General features: G+C 40.4%; 1 protein-coding gene across 3 annotated transcripts in view; it reads left to right on the top strand.

The window, feature by feature from the left end:
- Positions 1-1,338: 1,338 nt before the first annotated feature.
- PPP4R3B (protein phosphatase 4 regulatory subunit 3B) overlaps positions 1,339-27,597 on the top strand; it is a 71,864-nt gene continuing 45,605 nt past the window's right edge. For all 3 annotated transcript variants that reach the window (XM_025353650.1, XM_025353653.1, XM_025353652.1), the window contains exons 1-4: positions 1,339-1,814; positions 3,446-3,501; positions 15,223-15,321; positions 20,511-21,134. In XM_025353650.1, the coding sequence (XP_025209435.1) occupies positions 1,673-1,814; positions 3,446-3,501; positions 15,223-15,321; positions 20,511-21,134 (921 nt within the window). In that variant the 5' untranslated portion in view covers positions 1,339-1,672. The remainder of the gene's footprint in view (positions 1,815-3,445; positions 3,502-15,222; positions 15,322-20,510; positions 21,135-27,597) is intronic.

Below are 27,597 nucleotides of genomic sequence, written 5' to 3'. Positions count from 1 at the left end.
GGTCAAAACACAAGCACGTTTTAACAAGACCATTGATTTGTTATGACTACAACTCCCAAGATGCACTGCAGGGTCAGTGTGCGCTTCTCGCCTGGTTTTCACCGATCTGGCTAACCAGCTGCACAGAAGTGGCAGCTGAACAAGCTGAGAGACTATATTAAAGAACGAATATAGCGGGGGTGGGGCAGCCGGCGTTTATGGTCCCAGCTACTCGGGAGGCTGAGGTGAGAGGATCGCTTGAGCCCTCAAGGCTGAGGCTGCAGTGAGTCGAGATTGCGCCATTGCACGCCAGCCTGGGCGGCAGAGAGGAGACTATCAAAAACAACAACAAAACGAATAAAGGGATTCTACCAAGAGCGAGCTGGTACTGAAATAAACGACACGCTACTACGACCCTGCGCGTGACTGTATCCACCGCACAATGTTCGATAATAACCTCAATGCAGAGAATTCCTCCTTCCCTTATTCAGTGCAGAAGACCCCTATAGAGAACGCAGGAAATGCCCACGAGAAACTCAGAAGTATCAAAAAAATCACAGATGTGTTAGGAAAGTAGCTCCCCGCCACTTCCCTAAACTTATCTGCAGATTTACTTTGCAAGGTTACAAAAACAAGAAGAGCACTGTATTCTCATGAAGCGGAAATTGTACTTTTCAATCGCCAGCTACTAAGAGCCTTAACGGTGAGGCGCTCTGTGGGAAACAGGAATTCGTCAACACACTTTTGCACGAATTGTCTGGAGAGTTGTGTCCATAGACAATTCCTGGGCAAATGCTTAATTGTAACAGACTCCATAACGAGGTTTAGTGGGCTTCCATTCGGCTGAAAGGGCTCCACGTTTTTTCTTTTTCACAGAAAGGTTTAAACTTTTTTTTCCCCCTCAGGCGGACGGAGTGAGCTTCCTTCCGTCAGGGTATGAAAGCACTTTTCCTTCCTTTCTGTCCCTGGTTACTCCGCTTCAAGGCTACGTACTTCCCCGGTTTGCTTTGCTTTTTCCTCAGGGCTGAGTCGCTCGGAACGTCACACCCCGCTGCAAGCTAATAACCCGACGAAGTGCAGAACGGCAGTAGCCTTCCACCTAGCGGCCTCTCGCGGCTCAGGCGGGGACCGGGAGAAGGCGAGAACCTCCCGCCCAATTGCCACCCCGCGCCAGAAGGCGGGGCCGAAAGAGGAGGAAGTCTCGCTGAAGTACTCCCGCCCTAGTCGGGTACCCCCCTCGCGAGAGCGCCGAGCACTCCGGCCTGGGAAGCGCGTGCAGAAGCGGAGGTGCTGTTCATGGGACTTGTCGGCCGCCGTAGCCCCTGCTAGGACAGCCCGTGCGAGCCTGCTGGAGGAGGAAGAGAAAGGCAGAGAGAGTCGGGTTACAAGATGGCGGATCTGTAGTAGTTACTGCGGCGGCGGCGGGAGAGCGAGCAAGCCCTGTGGGGCAAAGGGACGGGAGGGTGGGTGTATGCGGGGTTGAAGTGAGAGGTAACCAGGCCTCCGGGCGGAGGGTCTCAGTGGCTCTTGTCACCCCTTCTCGCGGCTGAACCTTTGAAGCCATGGTGAATTCGGGCCTCTCTGGAGCCGCCGCCGCCACCGCCACTACCGCGTCTACCGTCTCCCAAGAGTGAGGGGCGCGGACGAGGTGAGCGAGGAGGCGGCGGCTGGAGCGGTGGAGACAGCAGCCATCATGTCGGATACGCGGCGGCGAGTGAAGGTCTATACCCTGAACGAAGACCGGCAATGGGACGACCGAGGCACCGGGCACGTCTCCTCCACTTACGTGGAGGAGCTCAAGGGGATGTCGCTGCTCGTTCGGGCAGAGTCCGACGGTAAGGTTATCGGAACCGTAGAATAGGGGATAGTGCCTCTGATCCGGGCACAGCCTGGGGTTTAGGGCCCTGGGCCCGTTACCGTTGCTACCACTTCGGGACAGCGCGTTGGTTCTGAGCTGACTCTTGTGTACGGCAAAAACAAACTACTGTACTTTTGACTGGACTTATCCTCAGAGACCGAGACTCTGTCTGCCTCCCATCCCTCTTAAGGATTGGACTCCTTCCTTTCCAGTCCCTCCTCTTTTAAAGAGGGGAGAGTGTGAGAGAGAAGGGAGGAACTAGTGAGAGACTAGGTACTCATGTCGGCCTCCTCTCCCTTTATTCCTTTATTTTCTTATCCATTATACGTCTAGTACAAACGGTTTAGCGAAACTTTTCTTTCCGAGTGTCGTTAAAAAAAAAAAAAAAACAACACTTGTACCAACCAGGTGCCACAGTCGACAGGTGTTGGGGAAAACCAAAAGGCACCTTTTCCTGGCTGTATTTGCTGACTGTTGCCACGATACATGGACACACAAGCACATACATCTTTAGTCTGGGATTTCTTCGGGCTGCCTTTGTAGAAGGCGCTATGAGAAAGTGAATGCCTTACAATCTAAGCAAGTTGGAACACCAGAGCGGGTTGTAAACTGCTGTATTCTTTGGTTTATTGTAGTCATGTGAAGTATTTTAAATTACAAAATGTAGAGCCGTAATTAAAATGCCTTTTATAGTGTAATCTGGACTTGATTTGAACAACTGATATGGGCAGTTAGAAAAATAATCTTAGGTTTATTCTTGACATATTTTGTATTCTTGCTCGTTCCCTTTTATTTTAAATAGTTATCACTTATTTCTACAGAAGGTATTCTTTTGTTCTTCACGAGAAAAGGATAAATGCAGCGCTGTAATTTCTACACTAAGTATTTAATCCCTGTCATGATTTTGTTTTGTAATTTGCATTATTTGTTAAACTGGGAATGCAATAAAACAACTTTTGTTAAAAAGAATGGCTTGAAGTGGTCATTTAGACCTTAAAATTTTTATTTCAATAAAATTTTAATAGTCATCTAGTCTCCTTATTCCTTGGTTTGAATGTTGGTTTTAGATGAATATTTTCTTTAAGGGTGTATGAGAATAGGGTGAAATATTTTAGATTAAATATGAAGCCTAGATTTGGAGAGAAAATGTGAATTTGAATACATTTTGTTAAGATGTCCAACTGGGTAAAAAGACATGAAAAGTTTGCGAGTGGTGTGTGTTTTTTTAATGTGTTTTTTTTTTTTTTTTTTTTGGAGACAGAGTCTTGCTCTGTTGCCAGGCTGGAGTGCAGTGGCGTGATCTGGGCTCACTGCAACCTCTGCCTCCTCTCTCTCTCTCAAGCGATTCTCCTGTCTCAGCCTCCCGCGTACCTGGGACTGCAGGCACGCGCCACCACTCCCAGCTAATTTTTGTATTTTTAGTAGAGACAGTTTCACCATGTTGGCCAGGACTGTCTCGATCTCTTGACCTCGTAATCTGCCCTCTTCAGCCTCCCAAAGTGCTAGAATTACAGACGTGAACCACCGTGCCCGACTTTAATGTGTATTCTTATTTTTTTCAGGGTTTTATCATCTGAGACTTATAATATATTATTTTTTATCTTTCAGGATCACTACTCTTGGAATCAAAGATAAATCCAAATACTGCATATCAGAAACAACAGGCAAGTAGTTGTTTATCTTTAATTTGAAAGACTTCATCTGTGATCAAGGAAGTATTAATCTGACAAAGGTGGCAAAACTTTCCTGACAAGAAAAAAACATGTTTGGTAAACAGAGATCATGTGTATTTCTCTTGCAGGTTAAAAGTTTCAGAATGAAAAGTGAAAGTTTTTGTACTGGTGATAATTACCATTTTTGGATTGAGCCACTGTTGGTTTATTCTAAGATGTATTTATTAGTATTATTTAACTGTAGTTAGTCAAGTCTCTTCTATACCTTGTACACGAAACCTTTTGTTCTGAGTCATGTTTAAAGGAAATGACATAAAACAAAATTCAAAGGGATACTCTTAAAGCAAGGAAAGCCTATTTGTGGTGTGAAATTAAATCCTTTGACTCAAGTAAAGGTAGAGGTTTTGAAGTAGAAGCATTAAATCCTGCTGTTTAATTGTTGTGTATTTTTAATATAGTAATCAATGGATACCTTATAAAAGTGTACATTGCCAATTATGTAACATCTTCTGTTAATATTTATTGTCTTATTTGGGAAAGAAAATGTGTGTTGTGTTTTAGCATGCCTGATTAATCTGAAAATGGTAGCAGTGATTCGAGCTTTTTTTATTCTGTGAATGTTTTTATTTTTATTATGAAATATATTAAAATTGAAAAGTACAGAGAATAATGGGTGTCTACTGTAACACCACCAGATTTAACAATGTTAACGTTATGCCATATTTGTTTCAAATACTTTTGTAATATTGAACATTATGGATAGAGTTAAAGCTTGTTTGTATCCATCCCGTTCTTTACATTCGCCATCCCCTACATAGGTAACCACTATTCTGAAGTTGATGTGTATTCTTTGTGTACATGCTTTTATACCTTTTCTGCATATGTATGTATCCATAAATAATATGTAGTCTGTTGTGTGTTTTTAAACTTTACACAGTTGATATCGTACTCTTACATGTATTCTGCAGCTTGCATTTTTCACACATTCATTTTGAATATTTGTTCATGTTAACAATGTAGATCTAGTTTTCTTTTTAAACTCTGTATAGTATTCTTATGTATGACATACACCTATTGTTATACATTTGAATTATTTCCAGGTATTTTGTGTGTGTGTGGTATGTAAAGTCACGATGGCAGAGATTTTTGAAGGAAGATAAATTATTTTAGGATTACATTTACAGCATCAGTGCCCACTTCAAGGTTTATGAAAATTTGGATGCCCAGAAACAAGTACTTCATAGTTGGAGGAATAAACTTCTGTCTGTTGTGCAGCTTATTAATACAAAGTCTTACTGTTAAACAATTGTTTTATGTATACAACACATTCTTAATCAGTTATTTGAAATACTTTAAAATTTTCAGTATTCAATTCATAGCTTATTTTCTCTGTTTAGAAAATATTGTGTGTCTTTTTTGATGGAGAAACAAATTAAACATTTGTCCTGAATTGAAAACCTGAAGATGTTTCCTATACCTTAGACATTTTAAGGTAGACATTTAAGTAAATTTAATTTCTAAGTTAGCCAAGCAGCTCTTACTCTCTGTCTTTATACCGAGTTTTTACCAGATAATCACTTTTAGTTTGTTTTTGTTTGCTTGCTTCTTTGTGGGGAAAGAAACACTATTTTTTTTTTTTTTTTTTTTTTTTTTTTTTACAGTATTTCACTTATCTGCATGAATATAAAGTTATCAGGAACTTTGTTCTTGAATGTAACTAAGTCATAAGCAGTTCCCTACAAATTTAGTTATAATAATGGATTCTCAGATTGTATATAAGATCCTTTAGCTGTTGTTACTTTGGAAAGATCACATTATGGAGTAGGTTTGTATTTAAAATAGTCACCCAGCGTAAGTTAAAAATACACAGTGGTTCTATGAATACTTTGGAATCATTAGGACATGTAGGTAATTTCATGTATGTTACTCTACTAGAAAATTAGTTCTAGATCATTAGTATGTTTGTATACACTAAGTATAAAGTGTTGGAAAAATTGCATTATTTAAACTACACCATTTGGAAATGTTTTCTGTAATCACATGTAAATAATACAATATTTGGGCTTTTTTTAATAGTTTATTTTTTAATTTTTTTTTTTTTTTTGCAACATAACATTCAGGTATATAAGATAACTCTGGTAATGAGAAGAATATTGAAACGCTATAAAAGAGTGAAAAACTTGTGTGAATGATATTACCTGTTTAGTTTTGTTTAAATCGAGTACACTTTTCTAATGGAAATCATAGGGCCATTTAGGGGTTATGTTAAACTTAGTTCCTTGTAATGGATGTGGTTTTTCGTATTTTCACCCAAATTATCAATTTGCATTTTTGAAAATAATTTTTTTGAGAGGATCTTCTGTCCCCCAGGCTGGAGTACAGTGGTTTGATCACAGCTCACTGCAGCCTCAACCTCCCGTGCTCAAGCGATCCTCCAGTTTCAGCCTTCTGAGTAGCTGGGATTATGGATGTGAGCCACCATGCTTGACTAATTTTTAAAAACTTTTGTAGGCCGGGCGCGGTGGCTCAAGCCTGTAATCCCAGCACTTTGGGAGGCCGAGGCGGGTGGATCACAAGGTCAGGAGATCGAGACTATCCTGGCTAACATGGTGAAACCCCGTCTCTACTAAAAATACAAAAAACTAGCCGGGCGCGGTAGCGGGCGCCTGTAGTCCCAGCTACTTGGGAGGCTGAGGCGGGAGAATGGCGTGAACCCGGGGGGCGGAGCTTGCAGTGAGCCGAGATCGCGCCACTGCACTCCAGCCTGGGAGCACAGCGAGACTCCGTCTCAAAAAAAAAAAAAAAAAAAAAAACTTTTGTAAAGATGGGGTCTCATTATGTTGTCCAGGCTAAATTTGCACTTTTAAAAAATTTATTACAAATTTTTTTTGTTGTTATATTTGTAAAGACGGGGTCTCACTATGTTTGCCCAGGCTAATCTTGAATTCCTGGCCTCAAGTGATCCTTTTGCTTCAGCACCTTCACAGTGCTGGGATTACAGGTGTGAGCCACTGTATTCAGCTTAATTTGTAGTTTTTTGAAGTTACACAAATTGAAATTTCCAAATACAGTAATATTTTTCTATGTTTGTTAGAATTATCCTTTGTAAAAGGCATCATTTAGATTATTCAATAAATTAGTCTAGAAAGTTACTGATTTCCAAATTTTACATGAAGTCTGTTGTTCATTAGTGGAGTTAAAATTTTTTTTAAAATTTGTTTTCAGAGATGGGATCTTACTATGATGCCCAGGCTGAGCTTGAACTCCTAGACTCAAATGATCCTCTCACCTCAGCTTTTCTAGTAGCTGGGACTATAGTAATGGGTTAAAAATTTTTTTTGTTTCCATTAGTGGGTTTTTTATTAAAAACGTAATGAGTAAGTGAATGAGATGTTTATAGGCCATTTTGCTGTATTAAAATGTGTTGACTATGCCAAGCATGGTGGCTCACACCTGCAGTCCCAGCACTTTGGGAGGCCAAGGCAGGAGGATCCCTTGAGCTCAGGATTTCGGGAACAGCCTGCACAACATAGCAAGACCCCATCTCTACAAAAAAAAAAAAATTCAAAAATTGTCCAGGTGTGGTAGTGTGCAGCTATAGTGCCAGCTACTTTGGGAGCTGAGACGGGAGGATCATTTGAGCTTGGGAGGTCAAGACTGTAGTAAGCCATGATTGTACCACTGCACTCCAGTCAGAGAGACAAAGCCAGGCCCTGTCTCAAAAAAAAAAAAAAAAAGTTGAGTAAATTCAGAGGGGAATGTTTAACATTTCTTCTTTTAACATTACAGTTTTAAAATGAGCCAACTACTAAATTGTGTGCTCAAGATACATCTTTTCTTTCAAAAATGAAGTACCGAATTGTGAGCTTAAAAGGAGTTAGAATGAGTCAAGCTGAATGTCATATGACTGGATATTGAAAAGTCATTATTGATTCACATTACTTCCTTACTGTGCACAATACTGAAGTAGTTAATGGAAGAAGATGTACTTACTCAATAAACTTAAGCATTTAAACATGTTGGAAAGAGAAGAGAATCATTATATGATACAACATGAAATAAGATACCTGATAGGTGTGACAGAAATTTTAAGTTACTTAACATCAGTCCCACTAATACTGACTAAATCAAAAGCAGAGTCAAAGCGAGGTATGGTAGCATGTGCTTGTGGTCCCAGCTACTTGGGAGGCTGAGGCTGGAGGATCACTTAAGGCCAGAAGTTTGAGGCCATAGTATGCTATGATTGTGCCTGTGCATGGCCATTGCACCCCAGCCTGGGCAACATATCTTAAAAAAATAATAAAAACGAGTCCTACTAGGCACGGTGGCTCAACACTTGTAATCTCAACACTTTGGGAGGCTGAGGCAGGAAGATCACTTCAGTCCAGGAGTTCAAGACCAGCCTGAGCAACATACTGAGACTCTGTCGCTACAAAAAATATAAAAATAAATTAGCCGGGCATGGTGACACACACCTGTAGTCCCAGCTACTTGGGAAGGTGAGGTGGGAGAATTGCTTGGGCCCAGGAGGGCAGTGCTGCAGTGAGCTGTGATTGTGCTACCGTACTTCAGCCTGGGTGATAGAGCAAGATTGTCTCAAAAAAAAAAAAAAAAGAGTCATAAGAATGTGTACCTATTTAACACAGTTGTGTATTAACTGGGTTTAGGAAAATCCTCATTGCAGTTTTATTTGGAGGCAGGACGTAACAGGTGAAACAGATACAGAATGATAGTAAGATAGCTGATAACAAATGTTTTACCACAGTCTTCACTGAAAGCCCATGAAAGCATTTCACACATGAGGCAACAAAGGTACAGAAAGGGTAAGATTCTTGACTGAGATTATACAGCAGGTATGTGCTGACACAAAATATAAAAAGTAAACTTGTATTCCACAGACTTAAAGCAATAGAAAATTAAGGAAGAGGTTAATGTAAGCTGGAATCATTAAGAAAAACTTCATTCCTGGTGGTTGTGGAAGGAACTGTAATAGGGAAGGAAATATACCTGCTAAAAAAGGTATTAAGCCTATCTGTAGCAGTGGTTTCTTTTTTCCCCCCCCTTAATCCCAAATGTGATAATACGCAGGTTCAGAAGGGGACATTACAGGTTCTTGAGTAGGGGCCTAAAGTGATACTGTGTTTAAAGAAAAGAGTGTGGCAATGTTATGAATAATAAATTGGGGAGGAGGGATAGGGTGGAGCAGAAGATCTTTGAGTAGCAAAACCTTTTACAATAATTCAGATACAAAAAATGAAAGTCTATTCCACCATGGTAAATGGACGTCAAGGAACAGAGCTCCAGTATATTTTCAAGAAAGTGCTGGAAAATTTGGTAAATGATTAAATATGAAAGACAAGGAATCAAAGGTCACTGGTAGTGTTTTTGAATCTGGCCAGGAAAATGATAGTTCTTTCCAGAAAGTGGGAAGTGAAGCAGGTTTACATTAATCTTTTGGTTTGAGGCTTATTTAAAAAAAAATTTTTTTAGTATGTAATATATTAGCCCAGTTAAAAATTCAAAAGGTATTTATTGAAGTCTCTTTCCCACGCCAGATTCTGTCCATACAGTTTCCCTCGCTAGAGGCCACTCACACCAGTTTCTTATATATCTTGCCAGAGATATGCATATGTAAGCAAATATGTATACAATTGTATGTATTTTTTCCCTTTTATTGGTATAAATGGTAACATACTATGTACTGTTTTGTGCGTTGTTTTTTTTTTTTTTTCCATCTGGGCTTATAATAAATATAGTAAAATAAATGGAAAGAGTTTTTTTTTTTTTTTTTTTTTTGAGACACAGTCTTGCTTTGTTGCCGAGGCTGGAGTGCAGTGGCGCAATCATGGCTCATGGCTTCATGATCATGGATCATGGATCATGGCCTTGACTTCTGGGCTCAGGCTCCCACCTCAGCCTCCTGAGTAGCTGGGACTGCAGGTGTGCACACGATGCCTGGCTAATTTTTTGTAGATATGGGATTTTGCCATGTTGCTCAGGCTGGTCTTGAACTCCTGAGCTAAAGCAGCCCACCCACCTTGGCCTTCCAAAGTACTGGGATTACAGACATAAGCCGCCACACCCAGCCCATGAAAAGGTCTCAAAAGGAATATCTGGGAATAGAGATAGGGTAAGACTTTCCAGCAGGAGATTATAATTTAAGAATCATAAAAGGCCTGGCGTGCCAGTAGTGGTCCCAGCTTTTTGGGGCTGAGGCAGGAGGATGGCTTGAGACCAGGAGTTTGAGGCTGTAGTTCGTGATGATCACACCTGTGAATAGCCAACTGCACTCCAGCCTTAAAAAAAAAAAAAATCAGATTAATTATGAATTTTTAGCTGCAAGGTAACCTCCTTTGAGGTACTTGCTATAAATTGAGAAAAGAACAGAGCTCAAGACTGAGTCTTGTTGATCTGACCACATTTATTCATTCATCCAGAAATACCTCATTGAATGCTGCTTCTGGCTGGTCACTATCTTTCGTTTGGAACTTTTTGGAGGCAGGGCGGTGGTTTTTAGATGAGACTGTCTCCCAGCCAAGAGCACAGTGGCATGATCATGTCTCACTGCAGCCTTGACCTCCTAGGTGCGATCCTCCCACTTCAGCCTTCTGAGTAGCTGAGACTGCAGGCACATACCACCATGCCTGGCTAATTTTTTTAATTTTTAGTAGAGATGAGGTCTCACTATGATGCCCAGGCTGGTCTCGAACTCCTGCACTCAAACAGTTCTCCCTCCTTGGCCTCCCAAAGTGCTGGGATTACAGGCGTGAGCCTCCACATCCAGCCAAGCTGGGATTTTTGTTTTTATTTATTTATTTTTGAGATAGAGTTTCACTCTTGTTGCCCAGGCTGGAGTGCAGTGGCGCAATCTCGGCTCACTGCAACCTCCACCTCCCAGGTTCAAGCGATTCTCCTGCCTCAGCCTCCCTAGTAGCTAGGATTACAGACATGCACCACCACGCCCAGCTAATTTTGTATTTTTAGTAGAGACGGGGTTTCTCCATGTTGGTCAGGCTGGTCTTGAACTCCCGACCTCAGATGATCTGCCTGCCTTGGCCTCCCAAAGTGCTGGGATTACAGGCATGAGCCACCACGCCTGGCCATTGGGATTTTTAAAGTAAGCTTTTGAAGAGTTTATGCAAAGTGATGGCATGATCCAGAAAACTTGGTATCGATCTGTGGAATTGAAGAGAAGCAAAAAGTGGGAAACTCATTGGGAGATTGTTGCATAGTCCAAGCAAAAGATAATGTTGGATTGGATTGAGGTGATAGAGATGGAGAGAGATGGATGGATTTTGTGATACATATCGAAGGTAGAATTTGCAGGGCGTGCGATGGATCAGTTATTGGTAATTAGGAAGAAGGAAGATCCGTAACCATTGACTGTTTCCCAAGGTCAGTCCTTAGCATTGGAAAATAACTCTAAATATAAACCCCATTTAGTTTCTGGTATGTTGACGAGATCAGAGAAAATAATTTAAGTTGAAGTTTAGAATGAGGGGCTGGGTGCAGTGGCTCCCACCTGTAATCCCAACACTTTGGGAGCCCAAGGCCAGCAGATTACCTGAGGTTGGGGGTTCAAGACCAGCCTGGCCAACATGGTGAAAGCCTGTGTCTACTAAAAACACAAAAATTATCCGAGTGTGGGGGCACACACCTGTAATCCCAGCTACTCAGGAGGCTGAGGCAGGAGAATCACTTGAACCCAAAGGTGGAGGTTGCAGTGAGCCAAGATTGTACCACTGCACTCCAACCTGGGCAACAGAGTGAGACACTGTATCAAAAAAAAAGAAGAGCAAAAAAAGTGATGATGAAAAGGTGCTCAGTTACCTTAATTCAGATTTCAGTGTTTACCTGGACCTTCTCTCAGAACATTGATTGTAGCCAAAATGGGAAAGGCACTGGATGGCTGGATAAAGCGTTTTGGATTTCATTCTATTAGTCATATCCATTGACCTGACTGTAGATACTACTGTCTATAGATCTAGACACCAGAAAGACCAAGGCATGATTAGAAAATTGTGACTTTGAACCCCATCCCCCAACCTCCAGAAGGGGAGAGGGACTGGGGGTTTATTAATCACCAGTGGCCAGTGATTTACTTAATCATATCTGTTTAATGAAGCCTCCATAAAAGCCCAGTAGGACTGGGTTTGGAGAGCTCCCAGATAACTAAGTGGAAGTTCCTGGAGGATGATGTCCCCAGGGAGGTAATGCAACCTTTGAGCCTCTTACCCCATACTTTGCTGTATACCTATCTTCATTTGTATCCTTTAAAATATCCTTTATATTATAATAAACTGGTAAATACAACTGATTCCCTGCATTTTGTGATAGCAAATTAATCAAATCCAAGGAGGGGGTCATGGGAAGCCTGATTTATAGCCATTTGGTTGAAAGCATAGGTAAAACAACCCAGTCTTACAGTTGGCGTTAGAAGTAGGGGCAGTCTTATAGGGCTGAGCCCTCAACTGTGGTATCTGACGGTGTCTCCAGGTAAACAGTGTCAAAGGTGAATTGGAGAATATCCACCTGGTGTCTAGTATAGAACTGATTGATATTGGTGGGGAGAAATCCCCACACTTCTTGGTGATGAAGGTGACAGTAGTGATTTGTATTGTGAGAGTGTAGTATGAGAAACAGTTTGTTTATTCCTATATTTTCATACCCACCTTTTGTGAATTATTGTAGCCTATATGTGGAGATAACTGCAAATATTTTGTAATTTAAACTGTCCTAACTCAAAATGGATAGATGCCTTAAAAGGGGTTGATAATGATATAAGTACAAATGAACTACATAATGGTTAAATTAACATTTACTGCTTAACTGTCAACCATGCGACAAAGCAGAAACAATGATGTAATAGATCTGACAAGAAGTTACCCCCTCAGAAAGTTCAGTTATTAAAAAGATAATTTTTTTAACTTTTTTTTTTTTTTTTTTTTGAGACAAAGTCTCGCTCTTGTCCCCTAGGCTGGAGTGCAATGGTGCAATCTCGGCTCACTGAAATCTCCACGTCCTGGGTTCAAGTGATTCCCCTGCCTCAGCTTCCCGAGTAGTTGGGATTACAGGTGCCTGCCACCACACCCGGCTAATTTTTGTATTTTTAGTAGAGATGGGGTTTCAACCATGTTGGCCAGGCTGGTCTCAAACTCCTGACCTCAGGTGATCCACCCGCCTCGGCCTCCCAAAGTGCTGGGATTACAGGTGTGAGCCACCATGCCTGACCGATAATTTTTTTTTTTTAATTAGATATGGGAGTCTCACTGCATTGCCCAGGCTGGTCTCAAACTCCTGGCCTCGATTGATCCACTTGCCTTAGCCTCCCAAAATGCTAAGATTACAGACTTGAGCCATTGCATTCTACGAAAGAATAATTTTAAATATGGATTTATATCCACTGTTATGTTTGGGTATCTTATGCCTTAAGTATGTATTGAGTTTTAATACTAACTAATGATATGGAGCCATTACAGTTCAAACATTTAAAAATTTTGCTTATGTTCTTATAAGCCTTTTCTATTTCAGCATGTGTTTTATAATGCATTGATATACTAATATATTCTTGTATATAATATATAAGCAAATTAAACTACAGTCAAAAATGTTCTGGAGATCACTGTTTGTGAAGCTATTTTGAGGAAGGCTCTAAGAAGATGACTTGGGAATGTAGGGAGCCTGAGCGGGTACCCTGGTGTTTTAACCAGCACTGACCAGAGTAGCTCTATTTATATCTTTTTTATATATGGAGGTTCTTAGTAAATTTTTGTTTGTAAAAGGGGTTCCGTTTTTTTTAAAAAAGGTTTGAAAACTTTTGTGGATGATGAGAGAAACCGAAGGATTTTTTTATTTTTTATTTTTTTATTTTTTATTTTTTTTTTTGAGACAGAGTCTTGCACTGTCGCCAGGCTGGAGTGCAGTGGCACAATCTCGGCTCACTGCAACCTCTGCCTCCCGGGTTCAAGCGATTCTTCTGCCTTAGCCTCCCAAGTAGCTGGGACTACAGGCGCGCACCACCACGCCCAGCTAATTTTTGTATTTTTAGTGGAGACGGGGTTTCATCATGTTAACCAGGATGGTCTGTTCTTGACCCCGTGATCCGCCTGCCTTGGCCTCCCAAAGTGTCAGGATTACAGGTGTGAGCCTCCACGCCTGGCCGAAACTGAAGGATTTTAGACAAAGCAGTGACTTGAGAGAATTTTAGACTAACTCTGGTAGCAAGTTTCTCCCAAAAAGCATAGCCAGGAAGAAGGTAGAACACCGATTTCTAGCTATTTTTACCTGATGACACAGAAAATAAGAAGTATTAATCTGAGGCCTGGATTAATTAAATAATATTTTTCATTTACTGTTTAAAGCCAAAAAGTACTGAAATGTTCCCATTTTCAAAACTTTGTCTTTGATCTGGAGATGATTTTTAGTTTGTATTCATGTCAGGTTATATTTGTAAGTACTAGTTAAATGAACAAATTATTACATATAAGGTGTTTTTTAGATTATATTTTTGGTAGAGTATAAACTCAATTTGTATTTGTTTGAAAATCAAAGTTTTAGCCATATTAAACTTTCATTATTATATATCCTTTAAAGATTGTTCATTTGAGTATTGCATAGTGTTTTTAGTGTTTAAAAATGTGTGTGTAGGCTGGGTGCAGTGGCTCACACCTGTAATCCCAGCACTTTGGGAGGTCGAGGCAGACGGATTGCTTGAGCCCAGGAGTTGGAGTTCGAGACCAACCTGGGCAAAATGGTGAAACCCTGTCTCTACAAAAAATCAGTGTGGCGTGGTGTGTGCACCTGTAGTCCCAGCTACTCGGGAGGCTGAGGTGGGAGGATTGCTGGGGCCTAGGAGGTCAAGGCTGCAGTGAGTCGTGATTGTACCCTTACACTCTAGCCTGGTCACAGAGCAAAACCCTGTCTCGGGGGAAACAAAAAACAACAACAAAATATATATATGTATATTTTTGTGTGTGTGTGTGTGTGTGTGTGTGTGTGTGTGGTGTATGTTTTATTTTAAATCCAAACTTTAGTTTCTAATACAAGGGTTGACGACCTTTTCCTAAAAGCGTAGCTAACCCTTTGGTAGGCATGTAATCGAAGACGTTCTGGGAGACTGCTTACCTAAACCTTGGGCTAATTTTTCTACACCCTAGGGTACTGAACTGGGTGCTGTTGGTAGCACTTGTAAATAAGAGCAAATAGCTCTGTTTCACCATGGTGTTGCATTTCTTAAGATCCTGAAGTCTTTTCCAGATTAAAAAAAAAAAAAAAAATGGCAAAAATAGAGTTAAGCCTTAACCTATTTTCAGGTATTAGTTAGCTTACTTTTAACCAGCTCAAAGGGAAGGATAAATACATAGGTGGTTAGTGAATGGGACAGCTGATTTTCTAGAAGCAACAGAAAGTAGATGGTTGGAATGTCTTTGTTACAGTTTTAACCAAGAATGGCTAGCCTTTTTATAAATATTATTTGGGTAACATGAGTTCCTGTTTTAATATTTTTTGTTTTAGAAAATTGCTCAGTGTCATTTTTAGTACCAAAGCTATTTTATTGCCAATATATTACTAATAATGCTAATCGAATATACATTTATTACTTTTATCGGGGCATTTGTCATTGCTGTGTTTTCAGTCCTCTTGATTTTTATTTATACTTTGTAGATATCTCTTTTCTAGTGTGATGATATAGAAATATTTATTTTTAAACAGGATACATTAATTGTTTGGTCAGAAGCAGAGAACTATGATTTGGCTCTGAGTTTTCAGGAAAAAGCTGGCTGTGATGAGATCTGGGAAAAAATTTGTCAGGTGAGTTTCTTTTTATAGTATTTAACTTAACGTTTGCATCTTTTCTTGAATTTTTGTTTCCTTTTTACTTCAAACATGTATTAGGATGTGGAGAGATAGATAGTATCTTAATGTGAGACTTGATAATATAACTTGAAATTTTTTTATATTCTACAGCAAATTATTTTACTTCAAGTTTTTTAAAAACAACTTTGTCATAGTTTTGTTTTACCACTTTAGATTTTGATAGCATATACTCATAATTAATACCTTATATTATAGAGTGGCAAGTACTTTAAACAAACCAAAAGAAGATTAAGTAATTAAGTCAGGCTTTTAGATTAAAAATAATAAATATTTGATCATATGTTTGCCTGATGTTTATGAATACTGTACGAGGCACTAATGATCAACAGTATTCATGACTTCAGTTTATGTGGAACTTAGAGTGTAGCAGGATATATAGAATATGTGGTAACTCTTAAGTAACTAGAATTTTTTTAAAAGAAACCTTTTATTTTAGAACAGTTTTAGATTTACAGAAAATATAACTATAATGGAGAAGACAAACATCTCTTATTTATAACTAAGATACTGATTTACATATCTGCTGGAACATAAATTTATATGATGGATAATTTATTCTAGTGATTTCTGTATAAGATTATCCTTGTCCCATCCTACTACCCCACCTCTATATGTCAACACCTACTTTTTAATACATGTTCTTGGATATAAATGTATTTGTCCACCCGGACGCAATTGCTCACACCTGTAATCCTAGTGCTTTGGGAGGCCGAGGCAGGCGGGTCACCTGAAATCAGGAGTTCGAGACCAGCCTGGCTAACACGGTGAAACCTCATCTCTACTCAAAGTACAAAAATTAGCTGGGCGTGGTAGCGCATGCCTGTAGTCCCAGCCACTAGGGTGACTTGAGGCAGGAGAATAGCTCGAACCTGTGAGGGAGGTTGCAGTGAGCCAAGATCATGCCACTGTACTCCAGCCTGGGCGACAGAGTAAGACTGTCTCAAAAAAAAAAAAAAAAAAAGTGTTCGTCCTAGAAATTTTTGTGGAAATTTGTTTATTACTGCTTTCACTTAGGTAGTTTCAGGAGGTCTCCAAGAATGCTCTCAATTTGCATAATTCATCGGAAAGACTCAACAGAATTCAGCAAAACGTTATACTCACAGTTACCGTTTATTACAGCAAAATGATACAGATTCAAATAACCAATGGGAAAAGATGCATAGGGTAGGGTCTAGGAGAGTTCCAGGCTTGAGCTTCCAATTCTCTCCCCCAGTGGAATCATGCAGGCAGCACTTACTTCTCCCAGCAGTGATATATGGCAGCACACATTCAGTACGGCCAACCAGAGAAGTTTACCCAAACCTTTGTGTCCAGGGTTTTCACTGGGGATTAGGGTTTACGTAAGCATGGCTTACCACCTGTGTGGCTAACCTTATTCCAGCACCTCCAGAGGTCAAGAATATCTTGTGGTCCAAGGCCCCCACCATGTACCACATTGTTAGCATAGTATGTCTGGCATAGGTGAAGGCCCCCAGGTAAACAAAAACACTATTATGAAGCAGGATATTCTGAGTGCTTAGAGTTTACCTCTCTGGAGCTAGATAAGGGCCAAACTTTTCCTTCGGCAAGGTCAGTCCTTTACTGCACAGGCCACTCCTTGACCAAGACTCTCTTACACCAAAATGATCATATTTGTGTGAGCATCTACATTTAGCATAGGATTTATATCACAGATGGAGAAATAATATCAGTATGAATATACCTAGCATTTGGGGCCAGTGTGGAGTAGAAACAGGTTTGAAGACACAACTAAGTTTTCCTGTAAAACCGTGTCATACCTTTTGTATTTTTGTACTACTTTGATTTCTTATTTCTCTCCTTGATCTGCAGATTTTACCTTATGATAAACTTGTACAGAACTGTATACCATAGAAACTGATAGTCAACAAAATCCAGCTTTTTGTCAGTCCAGTGATTTTTTTTTTCTTCTTAGGTTCCAGACCATGATTCTGTAGGGCCAGTGACTTTCCTTTTTCTTAGTTTAATTATTCAAATAACTCAGCATGGGCCAGTGATTTTTCTATCAGCATTACATCCTCAGGAAGCTTTAACTCAATATCCCAGTACATTTGATCATCAATATCAGTATTATAAGATTTATGTAGATAAGGTAGTTGGATGAACAATACTAGTGTTACACCATATCACAGTATGGTAGTAGATGTAACCTGAAAAGTAAGAGTTGATAGATTCTAGCACATTACTAGAATCCCACTTAGTCATTAACAGTTGGTCTGGGGCTGGGCATGGTGGCTCACGCCTGTAATCCCAGCACTTTGGGAGGCCAAGGCGTGCGTATCACGAGGTCAGGAGATCGAGACCATCCTGGCTAACACAGTGAAACCCCGTCTCTACTAAAAATACAAAAAATTAGCCAGACGTGGTGGTGGGCGCCTGTAGTCCCAGCTACTTGGGAGGCTGAGGCAGGAGAATGGCGAGAACCCGGGAGGCAGAGCTTGCAGTGAGCCAAGATCGCGCCACTGCCCTCCAGCCTGAGCTACAGAGCGAGACTCTGTCTCAAAAAAAAAACAACAGTTGGTCTGGTTCATCATCATATTGTATGACGAAATGTCTCCCAGAGCAGTGTCATTCTTCAAAGCTTACCAGCTCCCATTTAACCTAGTCAGGTTTCAGGAGGAGGGGTGGTCTTGGCAAACCTATTTCTTCACCCTTCCAGGCATCTGATATAACTGAGCCAAGAGACAATGTCATCTCTTGGCCTTCAGCCTTTCTTGAGGCATCACTGCTTTTTTTTTTTTTTTTTTGAGACATCGTCTAGCTGTCCCCAGGCTAGAATGCAGTGGTGTGATCTCAGCTCACTGCAACCTCTGCCTCCCGGGCTCAAGGGATTCTCCTACTTCAGCCTGCTAATAGCTGGGACTACAGGTGTGCGCCACCATGCCTGGCTAATTTTTGTATTTTTTGTAGAGACAAGGTTTCATCATGTTGCGCAGGCTGGTCTTGAACTCCTGAGCTTGTGATCTGCCTGCCTTAGCCTCCCAAAGTGCTGAGATTACAGGCATGAGTGACAGCCCCCAGTTTAGGCACCAATGTTAATACTGAATTTTCCTTCTTACGTTACTCATTTTTTCATTTTTTTTTTTTTTCTCTTTTACTGTTTCTCCTTTCCATTTGTCGTTATTTTTAAAAATTTTATATTTATTCTTTGTCATTGATTTTTATTCAGACTTTTCCACCTTTGGAAGGGATATTAGATGGAAGGGATGGTCTAGCAAAGTTAACTCTTTACTGTACCACTCAGTACTCTACTTCTTAAAGTCTGTGCATGTTGCTGAATATGTATTTAGTTTTTTGCTCCTAACTACTGCATGATATTTCACAGAATCATATGTCATGTTTTACTTTTTCAGTTCTGGGAAGTCATTGCTGATCTTTGAAAGAACAATTTCAGTTTCAATAAGCACCATATTACTTAATTATTTCTTAACCACCCCCCTCCCCTGCCTTTTTTTTTTTTTTTTTTTTTTTTTGTGACAGAGTTTCACTCTTGTTGCCCAGGCTGGAGTGCAATGGCGTGATCTTGGCTCACTGCAACCTCCGCCTCCTGGGTTCAAGCGGTTCTCCTGCCTCAGCCTCTCAAATAGCTGGGATTACGGGCATGCACCACCATGCCCAGCTAATTTTGTACTTTTAGTAGAGACAGGGTTTCTCCATGTTGGTCAGGCTGGTCTTGAACTCCCAACCTCAGGTGATCTGCCCGCCTCGGCCTCCCAAAGTGCTGGGATTATAGGAGTGAGCCACCACGCCCAAGCTTAACCCCTTATAATGAGAAAATAGAACAAAAAAGCTTCCCTGAAAAAGTTTGATGGGTCAGATGGTTCAGAGTGTCTTAAGGGGAATGGAGAATGATGAAATAGAAGGAACCATTGTAGATAAATAAATTATAAAAACAAGAGCAAAGATAATTTTGATATGTTTAGCTTTGAGAAAGCATAAATTTAGAAGTACATATGGAAATGTTAACCTTAGGAAATGGTATGGACATTTTCTTTGAAGTGAATGAAAGAAATGTGTGAAGGTAAGTTATGAGATGGAGAAATGTTAGAGGAAGTTGAGTACTGATGGACTTTTTATTCAAAGGAAACCTCTTATCTTCTGAGACTTAAAGGTGAAGGTAATGTTTGAGAAGTTGGAAAGTGAAAAAAAAATTTAAAGCAGCAGCTGTAAGGGATGACGATAGGATTATGGAATAGAGAATTTTTATTGAAAAACCCTATCTATAGTGTAGATTTATTGTGAATCCATACAGCAGAGTTCATTGGCTATCTTTGAGATGTTATAATCAGATTGTGTTGTAGCAATACAATCCTAAAATTTCAATGGCTTGTGACAACAAAAGTTGATTTCTCCTTAATGCTGTTTGACCAATAGGGGAAGGGGCCCTGCTCATGTGAGTCATTCAGGGACCAAGCTGGAAGAGAATTCATTTTATTTTATTTTATTTTATTATTTTATTTTTTGAGACAGAGTCTTGCTCTGTCTCCCAGGCTGGAGTGCAGTGGTGCAATCTCAGCTCACTGCAGCCTCCACCTTCCAGGCTCCACCTTCCAGGTTCAAGTGATTCTCCTGCCTCAGCCACCTGAGTAGCTGAGATTACAGGCATATGCCACCACACCTTGCTAATTTTTGTATTTTTAGTAGAGACGGGGTTTCACCATGTTGCCCAGGCTGATTTTGAACCCCTGACCTCAAGTGACCCGCCTGCCTCAGCCACCTAAAGTACTGGGATTACAGGCATGAGCCACCGTGCCTGGCTAGTCGTAGTGACAACATAGTGAGACACTGTCTCCACAAAAAGTAAAAGTGTTAGCTAGGTGTGGTGGCACATGCCTGTAGTCTCAGCCACTTGGGAGGCTGAGGCAGGAGGATCACTCGAGCCCAGGAGTTTAGTGTCACAGTGAGCTGTGATCGCACCGCTGCACCCCAGCCTAGGCAACAGAGTTAGATCCTGTTTCTATTAAAAATAATAATAAATTAGTAGTGACTAATATTTATTCTTTGCAAGATATTTTACTTAAATTCAGTGGTCAGGGATTTGCTTTCCAAAATTTTGAATTCTTTTGTATTTTAAGGTAATCAGCTGTATACTTGGATATTTTTAGGTTCAAGGTAAAGACCCATCAGTGGAAGTCACACAGGACCTCATTGATGAATCTGAAGAAGAACGATTTGAAGAAATGCCTGAAACTAGTCATCTGATTGACCTGCCCACATGTGAACTCAATAAACTTGAAGAGATTGCTGACTTAGTTACCTCAGTGCTCTCCTCACCTATCCGTAGGGAAAAGCTGGCTCTCGCCTTGGAAAATGAAGGCTATATTAAAAAACTACTGCAGCTGTTCCAAGCTTGTGAGAACCTAGAAAACACTGAAGGCTTACACCATTTGTATGAAATTATTAGAGGAATCTTATTCCTAAATAAGGCAACTCTTTTTGAGGTAATGTTTTCTGATGAGTGTATCATGGATGTCGTGGGATGCCTTGAATATGACCCTGCTTTGGCTCAGCCAAAAAGACATAGAGAATTCTTGACCAAAACTGCAAAGTTTAAGGAAGTTATACCAATAACAGACTCTGAACTAAGGCAAAAAATACATCAGACTTACAGGGTACAGTACATTCAGGACATCATTTTGCCCACACCATCTGTTTTTGAAGAGAATTTTCTTTCTACTCTTACGTCTTTTATTTTCTTCAACAAAGTTGAGATAGTCAGCATGTTGCAGGTAAGTAAAAAGATATTCTTCACAATTCCATTTTTCAGATACTTAGTTCCCTTAATAGTTCAAGCTGGTGTTTTTACCCTCTGTTTTTTGAAAGATTTATTTTGTTTAAATGCATTATTAAGTATATTTAAAGTAAACAAAAGAAATTAGGACTTTATATCTTGTGGTTTTAGTGCAACCTTTTATTTGTTTGTTTTTTTGAATTGGAGTCTCATTCTGTCACCAATGCAGTGGCACAATCTTGGCTGACTGCAACCTGCGCCTCCTGGGTTCAAACAATTCTTCTTCCTCAGCCTCCCAATTAGCTGGGACTACAGGTGTGCGCCACCATACCCAGCTGATATTTTGTATTTTTTTTTTTTTTTTTTTGAGACAGAGTCCCGCTTTGTGGCCCAGGCTGGAGTGCAGTGGCCGGATCTCAGCTCACTGCAAGCTCCGCCTCCTGGGTTTATGCCATTCTCCTGCCTCAGCCTCCCGAGTAGCTGGGACTACAGTTGCCCGCCACCTCGCCCGGCTAGTTTTTTGTATTTTTTAGTAGAGACGGGGTTTCACCATGTTAGCCAGGATGGTCTCGATCTCCTGACCTCGTGATCCGCCCGTCTCGGCCTCCCAAAGTGCTGGGATTACAGGCTTGAGCCACCGCGCCCGGCCGATTTTTTGTATTTTTAGTAGAGAGGGGGTTTCACTGTGTTGCCCAGGCTGGTGTCGAACTCCTGAGCTCAGGCAATCCGCCTGCCTCAGCCTCCTAAAAGTGCTGGGATTATAGGTGTGAGCCACCGTGCCTGGCCCAGCCTTTTATATTTTTAAGTGGTCTATGTTTCAGCTTTTTATAAAATATAATATTTGTGTTTCTAAAATTCAGGTAGAATATATATAACATAAAATTCACTGTTTTAACTATTTATTTATTTATGTTTTGAGATGGAGTTTTGCTCTTGTTGCCCAAGCTGGAGTGCAATGACATGATCTCTGCTCACTACAACCTCCGCCTCTTGGCAGAGAGAAGTGATTCTCCTGTCTCAGCCTCCTGAGTAGCTGGATTACAGGCATGCGCCAGCACCCCCAGCTAATTTTTTTTGTTGTTGGTTTTTTTTTGAGATGGAGTCTTGCTCTATAGCCCAGGCTGGAGTGCAATGGTGTGCTCTTGGCTCACTGCAAGCTCCACCTCCGGGGTTCAGGCCATTCTCCTGCCTCAGCTTCCTGAGTAGCTGGGACTACAGGCGCCTGCCACCGCCCCAGGCTAATTTTTTGTGTTTTTGGTGGAGATGGGGTTTCACCGTGTTAGCCAGGATGGTCTCGATCTCCTGATCTTGTGATCCACCCGCCTCGGCCTCCCAAAGTGCTGGGATTACAGGCGTGAGCCACCGCGCCCGGCCCAATTTTTTGTATTTTTAGTAGAGGGGGATTTCTCCATGTTGGTCAGGCTGGTCTCGAATTCCCGACCTGAGGTGATCCACCCACCTCGGCCTCCCTAAGTGCTGGGATTACAGGCGTGAGCCACTGCGCCCAGCCAGTTTTAACAATTTTTAAGTGTACAATTCATTGACATTAAGTATATTCGCAGTGTTATGCAACAGTCACCACTATCCATTTACAGAACTTTTTCATCATCCCAAACAGAAACTCAACCCATTGAACAGTAACTACCCATATTCCCTCTTTCCAGCTCTTGGTAATCACTATTCTACTCTTTATGAATTTGTTTATTATATATATCGATGATGCAGCTATTTATTATTATTGTTATTATTTTGAGACGGAGTTTCACTCTTGTTGCCCAAGCTGGAGTGCAGTGGTGTGATTTTGGCTCATTGCAACCTCCATCTTCTGGGTTCAAGCGATTCTCCTGCCTCAGCCTCCCCAGTAGCTGGGATTACAGGTGTGTGCCACCACGCTCGACTAATTTTTTTGTATTTTTAGTAGAAACAGGGTTTCACCATGTTGGCCAGGCTGGTCTCAAACTCCTGACCTCAGGTGATCCACCCTCCTTGGCCTCCCAAAGTGCTGGAATTATAGGTGTGAGCCGCCGCACCTGGCTGATGCAGCTATATTTAACGTTTTTCCTGTCTGTCCCGCGAATACTTACCAATAATGCTTGGCTGCAGCATTTACCCTGAGACAGCTTTGCCACAAAATACCTAGCTTTTATTATTATTTTCGCATTGCTGTGGTATATTAATTTTAGAAAACATAGCATTCCTGCCCATCATATTAATGTCGTTCTCAAACATTTGTTTGGCCAAAGATTCATTTGATGAATCTGATTTTTTTTTAAATAGACGATTTTGATGATTCAAACAATTCTGATGTTAGTTCTGTTTAGAAGTAACTCCAGGAACAGTTTTTATATTTTATTTTCACATTGAAAATCAGATTTGCTTCAGCCTCAAAGAGCGTGTTTATGTAAAATGAAATGAGTGCTGGCAGCAAGTTGCACTTTTTTTTTCTAATTGGGGAAAGGGTTAAAAGTATCTTTTCTTCCATTTTGAAAGATACTGTTATTATTGGGGTGTATATGAGTATGTGGCTATTTGCTATAAGAAGGTGATTTTATTCTGTCTCACTGAGTTGTGAAATAGGAGCTTTATACTATATTTATCATGTTAATCCTTTACACCCTAACAGTATAAAAAGCATGCTTTTAAAGTACTTGTAACTTTAGACTATACTAAGCTTTCTGCATAACTGCTTTTGTTATTTCCATATCAATCACTAAGTTTATTGAGCAGCTACTATATACTTAGTGTTATGGATCTCAGAGTGTGGTTTGTGGACCTCTGAAAGTCCCTGAGACCCTCTTGGAGGCATTTATGAGGTTTTCCTTTTCTAGTTTGATGTCAGTGTGAGGCTGTGTGGTTTTTTTTTCATGTACTTTTGCCTAAAGAACATATTGCAACAAATTGAATGACAAAAAAGATAAATGAGTATCTAGTTGTCTTCTGTTAAGCCAGATATTGAGATTTGCAAAAATGTAAAAGGGGCTACTCTTTTTACTAAAAGTTTAAAATTTTGGATCATATAGCCGTTTCTCTTAAAACATTTATATAAACATAAAATAACTTATTTTAAAAAATGAATTCATAAATATTTTCACAAGTCTTGGTTTTAATTGTAATTATGGTAAATATTGATGAACATAACGTGCATAATGAAAGCTCTTCAGGGTCCTCCATAATTTTTTAAAATTCATTTTATTTTTTATATAGAGACAGGATCTGACTGTATTGCCCAGGCTGGTCTCAAACTCCTGGCCTCAAGTGATCCTCCTCACCCTCCCAAAGTGCTGAGATTATAGGTGTGAGCCACTGTACCCAGCCTCTGCATAATTCTTAGGAGTTTAGGCCAGGTGTGGTGGCTCATGCCTGTAATCCCAGCACTTTGGAAGGCCAAGGCAAGAGGATCACTTGTGGTCAGGAGTTTGAGACCAGCCTGACCAACATGGCGAAACTCCATCTCTACTAAAAATACAAAAATTAGCCAGGCATGGTGGCACGTGCCTGTAATCCCAGCTACTCAGGAGGCTGAAGTGGGAGAATTGCTTGAACCTAGGAGGCGGAGGTTGCAGTGAGCTGAGATTGCACTACTGTACTCCAGCCAGGGTGACAGAGTGAGACTATCTGAAAAAAAAAAAAAAAAAGAGTTTAAAAGGGTCCTGATACAAATAATTGAATTCTGTCTCTGACTTAGTGCCAGCTAATAGACTTCATTTTGTGACATTTCCCACCAATAGCCACCTATTATTGTTCCTTTATTTTTTTATGTAGGATTTACTTTTCTTTCAGATCATTTATTCACCTACCAATTTTTTGTTATTCCCCAGTAATGAGTATGGGGAAGGTTAGATGTATACATCAGGTTCTTTTTATAATATATAGGACCTGTTTATTTTTAAACCATAGTATACAATTCAGGGTGCTATTTCACTTGTTGACAGAAAAACGTTTAATAATCTTAGGAGATTGGAAATAGAGTCACAGTCTGTAGTTGATAAAAAGGGGACCCAGTAACAGAAGCTCAAATGTAGCTTTCACATGACTGTTCTTGTCTTCAGAAGGGTTTCCAAATTCATAATAGTAAATTGTAAATACTTTTATATATTCAGAAAATAAATTATGTAAGCTATAAATATTTGTAAACCTTTGTATGTCATTTTATGTATTTTACAATAGGTTTATTTGTGAAGGCTATAATTACGTAAATCAAGTGCAACTTTTTCTTTTCCTAAAAGAAGACTTCATGAGATGCATTTCATGAAATAGCCAGATTCTGTGAACTGTTATTTACGTAAGGTTTACTACTTAATTATCTCTTATGTGCCAGCAAAGATGTTGATTTTTTTTTTTTTTTAGATTCAAAGGGTACTTTGTTACATGGATATTGCATGAGTAATGGTGGAGATTGGGCTTCTAGTGTACCTATCACTCAGATGTTGAACACGGTGCCCAGTAGATAATTTTTAAACCTTCATTCCCCTCCCATCCTACCCCTTTTTGGAGTTCCCAGTGTCTGTTATCTCCATCTTAATGTCCATGTGTACCCACTTGTAAGTGAGAACGTGCACTGTATGATTTTCTGCCTCTGAGTTCACTTAGGATAATGGCCTCCAGCTCCATTCACGTTGCTACAAAAGACATGATTTCATTCTTTTTTAACATTTCGTTTGTATTCCACAGTATATATATACACCCCATTTTGTTTGTCTAATCATCTTTTGGTAGACACTTAGGTGGGTTCCATGACTTTGCTATCGTGAATAGTGCTGCCATCAACATACAAGTGCAAGTGTCTTTTTAATATAATGCATTTTTTTCCTTTGGGTATGAATTGTGTTTTCAACTATGTGTGAAAAGGAAAGAAATAAGATTGTGGCCAGTGGTCTCTATTTTATTTTATTTTTTGTAGAGGTGGGGGTTTTGCTATGTTGCCTAAACTGTTCTTAACTGGCCTCAAGCAATCCTGGTGCCCAGGCTTCAAAAGTGTTGGGATAACAGGCGTGAACCACCATACCTGGCCCTGCAGTGGCCTCTAAGCCCTTATTTCCTAAAGTCTCACTCTGAGATTTCCATGTAGAAATTTTTGGCTAGGTAGTAGGTGTTTCCAGATACCTATCTGGCTATCTAGTACACTCACTTGTAGTTTCTTTTTTTTTTTTTTTTTTTTGAGATGGAGTCTCGCTCTGTCCCCCAGGCTGGATTGCAGTGGCATGATCTCGGCTCACTGCAAGCTCCACCTCCCGGGTTCACGCCATTCTCCTGCCTCAGCCTCCCGAGTAGCTGGGACTACAGGCACCCACCACTAGCCCAGCTAATTTTTTGTGTTTTTAGTAGAGACGGGGTTTCACCGCATTAGCCAGGATGGTCTCAATCTCCTGACCTCGTGATCCGCCTGCCTCAGCCTCCCAAAGTGTTGGGATTACAGGAGTGAGCCACCACACCTGGCCACCTGTGGTTTCTTAAATGAGCATTAACTTGCTGCTGTGTGAGTTGTAGAAGGCAAGTGAATATGTAAGAATTTTATGTAACTGGGCCAAAGTGAGGTAGTACAAAGGTCCTTATAAATCCTAGCCTAAATTAGGTTAATTAACTGTTGCATTATATGGAAGTACTTATCATAGTCACTGGCTCCTAGTATGTGTGCTAATACATGTTGACAATGTCTTAAGCATGATAGGGACAGAAGACTTTTGCGACTCTGAATTTTCTACCTAATTGCAGATCAAAAATCCCCTGAGCCCAGAATTGAGCAACATTCTTTTAAAATGTTTTAGTAATTAATTTTTTTTTTTTTTTTTTGAGACAGTCTCCCTCTGTCGCCCAGGCTGGAGTGCAGTGGCACCATCTTGGCTCACTGCAGCCTCTGCCTCCCAGGTTCAAGTGATTCTCAAGCTTCAGCCTCCCCGGAAGCTGGGATAACAGGCAGCAGCCACCACGCCTGGCTAATTTTTGTATTTTTAGTATAGACAGAGTTTCACTGTGTTGGCCAGGCTGGTCTCTAACTCCCAACCGCAGGTGATCCGCCCGCCTCAGCCTCCCAGAGTGCTGGGATTACAGGCATGAGCCACTGCCCCCAGCCAGAAATTAAATTTTTGAAAGCAAATAAAGTGAGGTTGTTTCTGCACAAACAGCTACAGAATAAGATCCTTTTCAGAACAGAATGTTTTAATTTCTCTCCTTACTAGAAATGATAGAGGACAGAAATCTCAAATGTTGACATTTTAACACATTTACATATATTATATTATATACATATTTCTGCTATTCCATAGGTAAGAGTTAAGCTTAAAATTAGCCCAGCAGGATCAGCGGTTTAGTTTTCCTTTTAACATATTTTGCAGATACTAAGGTTTTGGCACCAAGAGAGAAAAATTTCTAACTTTCCATCCCAGTTACAAATTAAATATGTAAAATCTTCAAATACTCTTTGAAAGACTGTTTAGAGTAATAGGGCTTTTCATTTTGTTTTT

Source organism: Theropithecus gelada, chromosome 13 (genome assembly GCF_003255815.1).
Source record: "Theropithecus gelada isolate Dixy chromosome 13, Tgel_1.0, whole genome shotgun sequence".
NCBI classification, from domain to species: Eukaryota; Metazoa; Chordata; class Mammalia; order Primates; family Cercopithecidae; genus Theropithecus; species Theropithecus gelada.
This window is presented reverse-complemented; position numbering and strand designations above follow the sequence as displayed.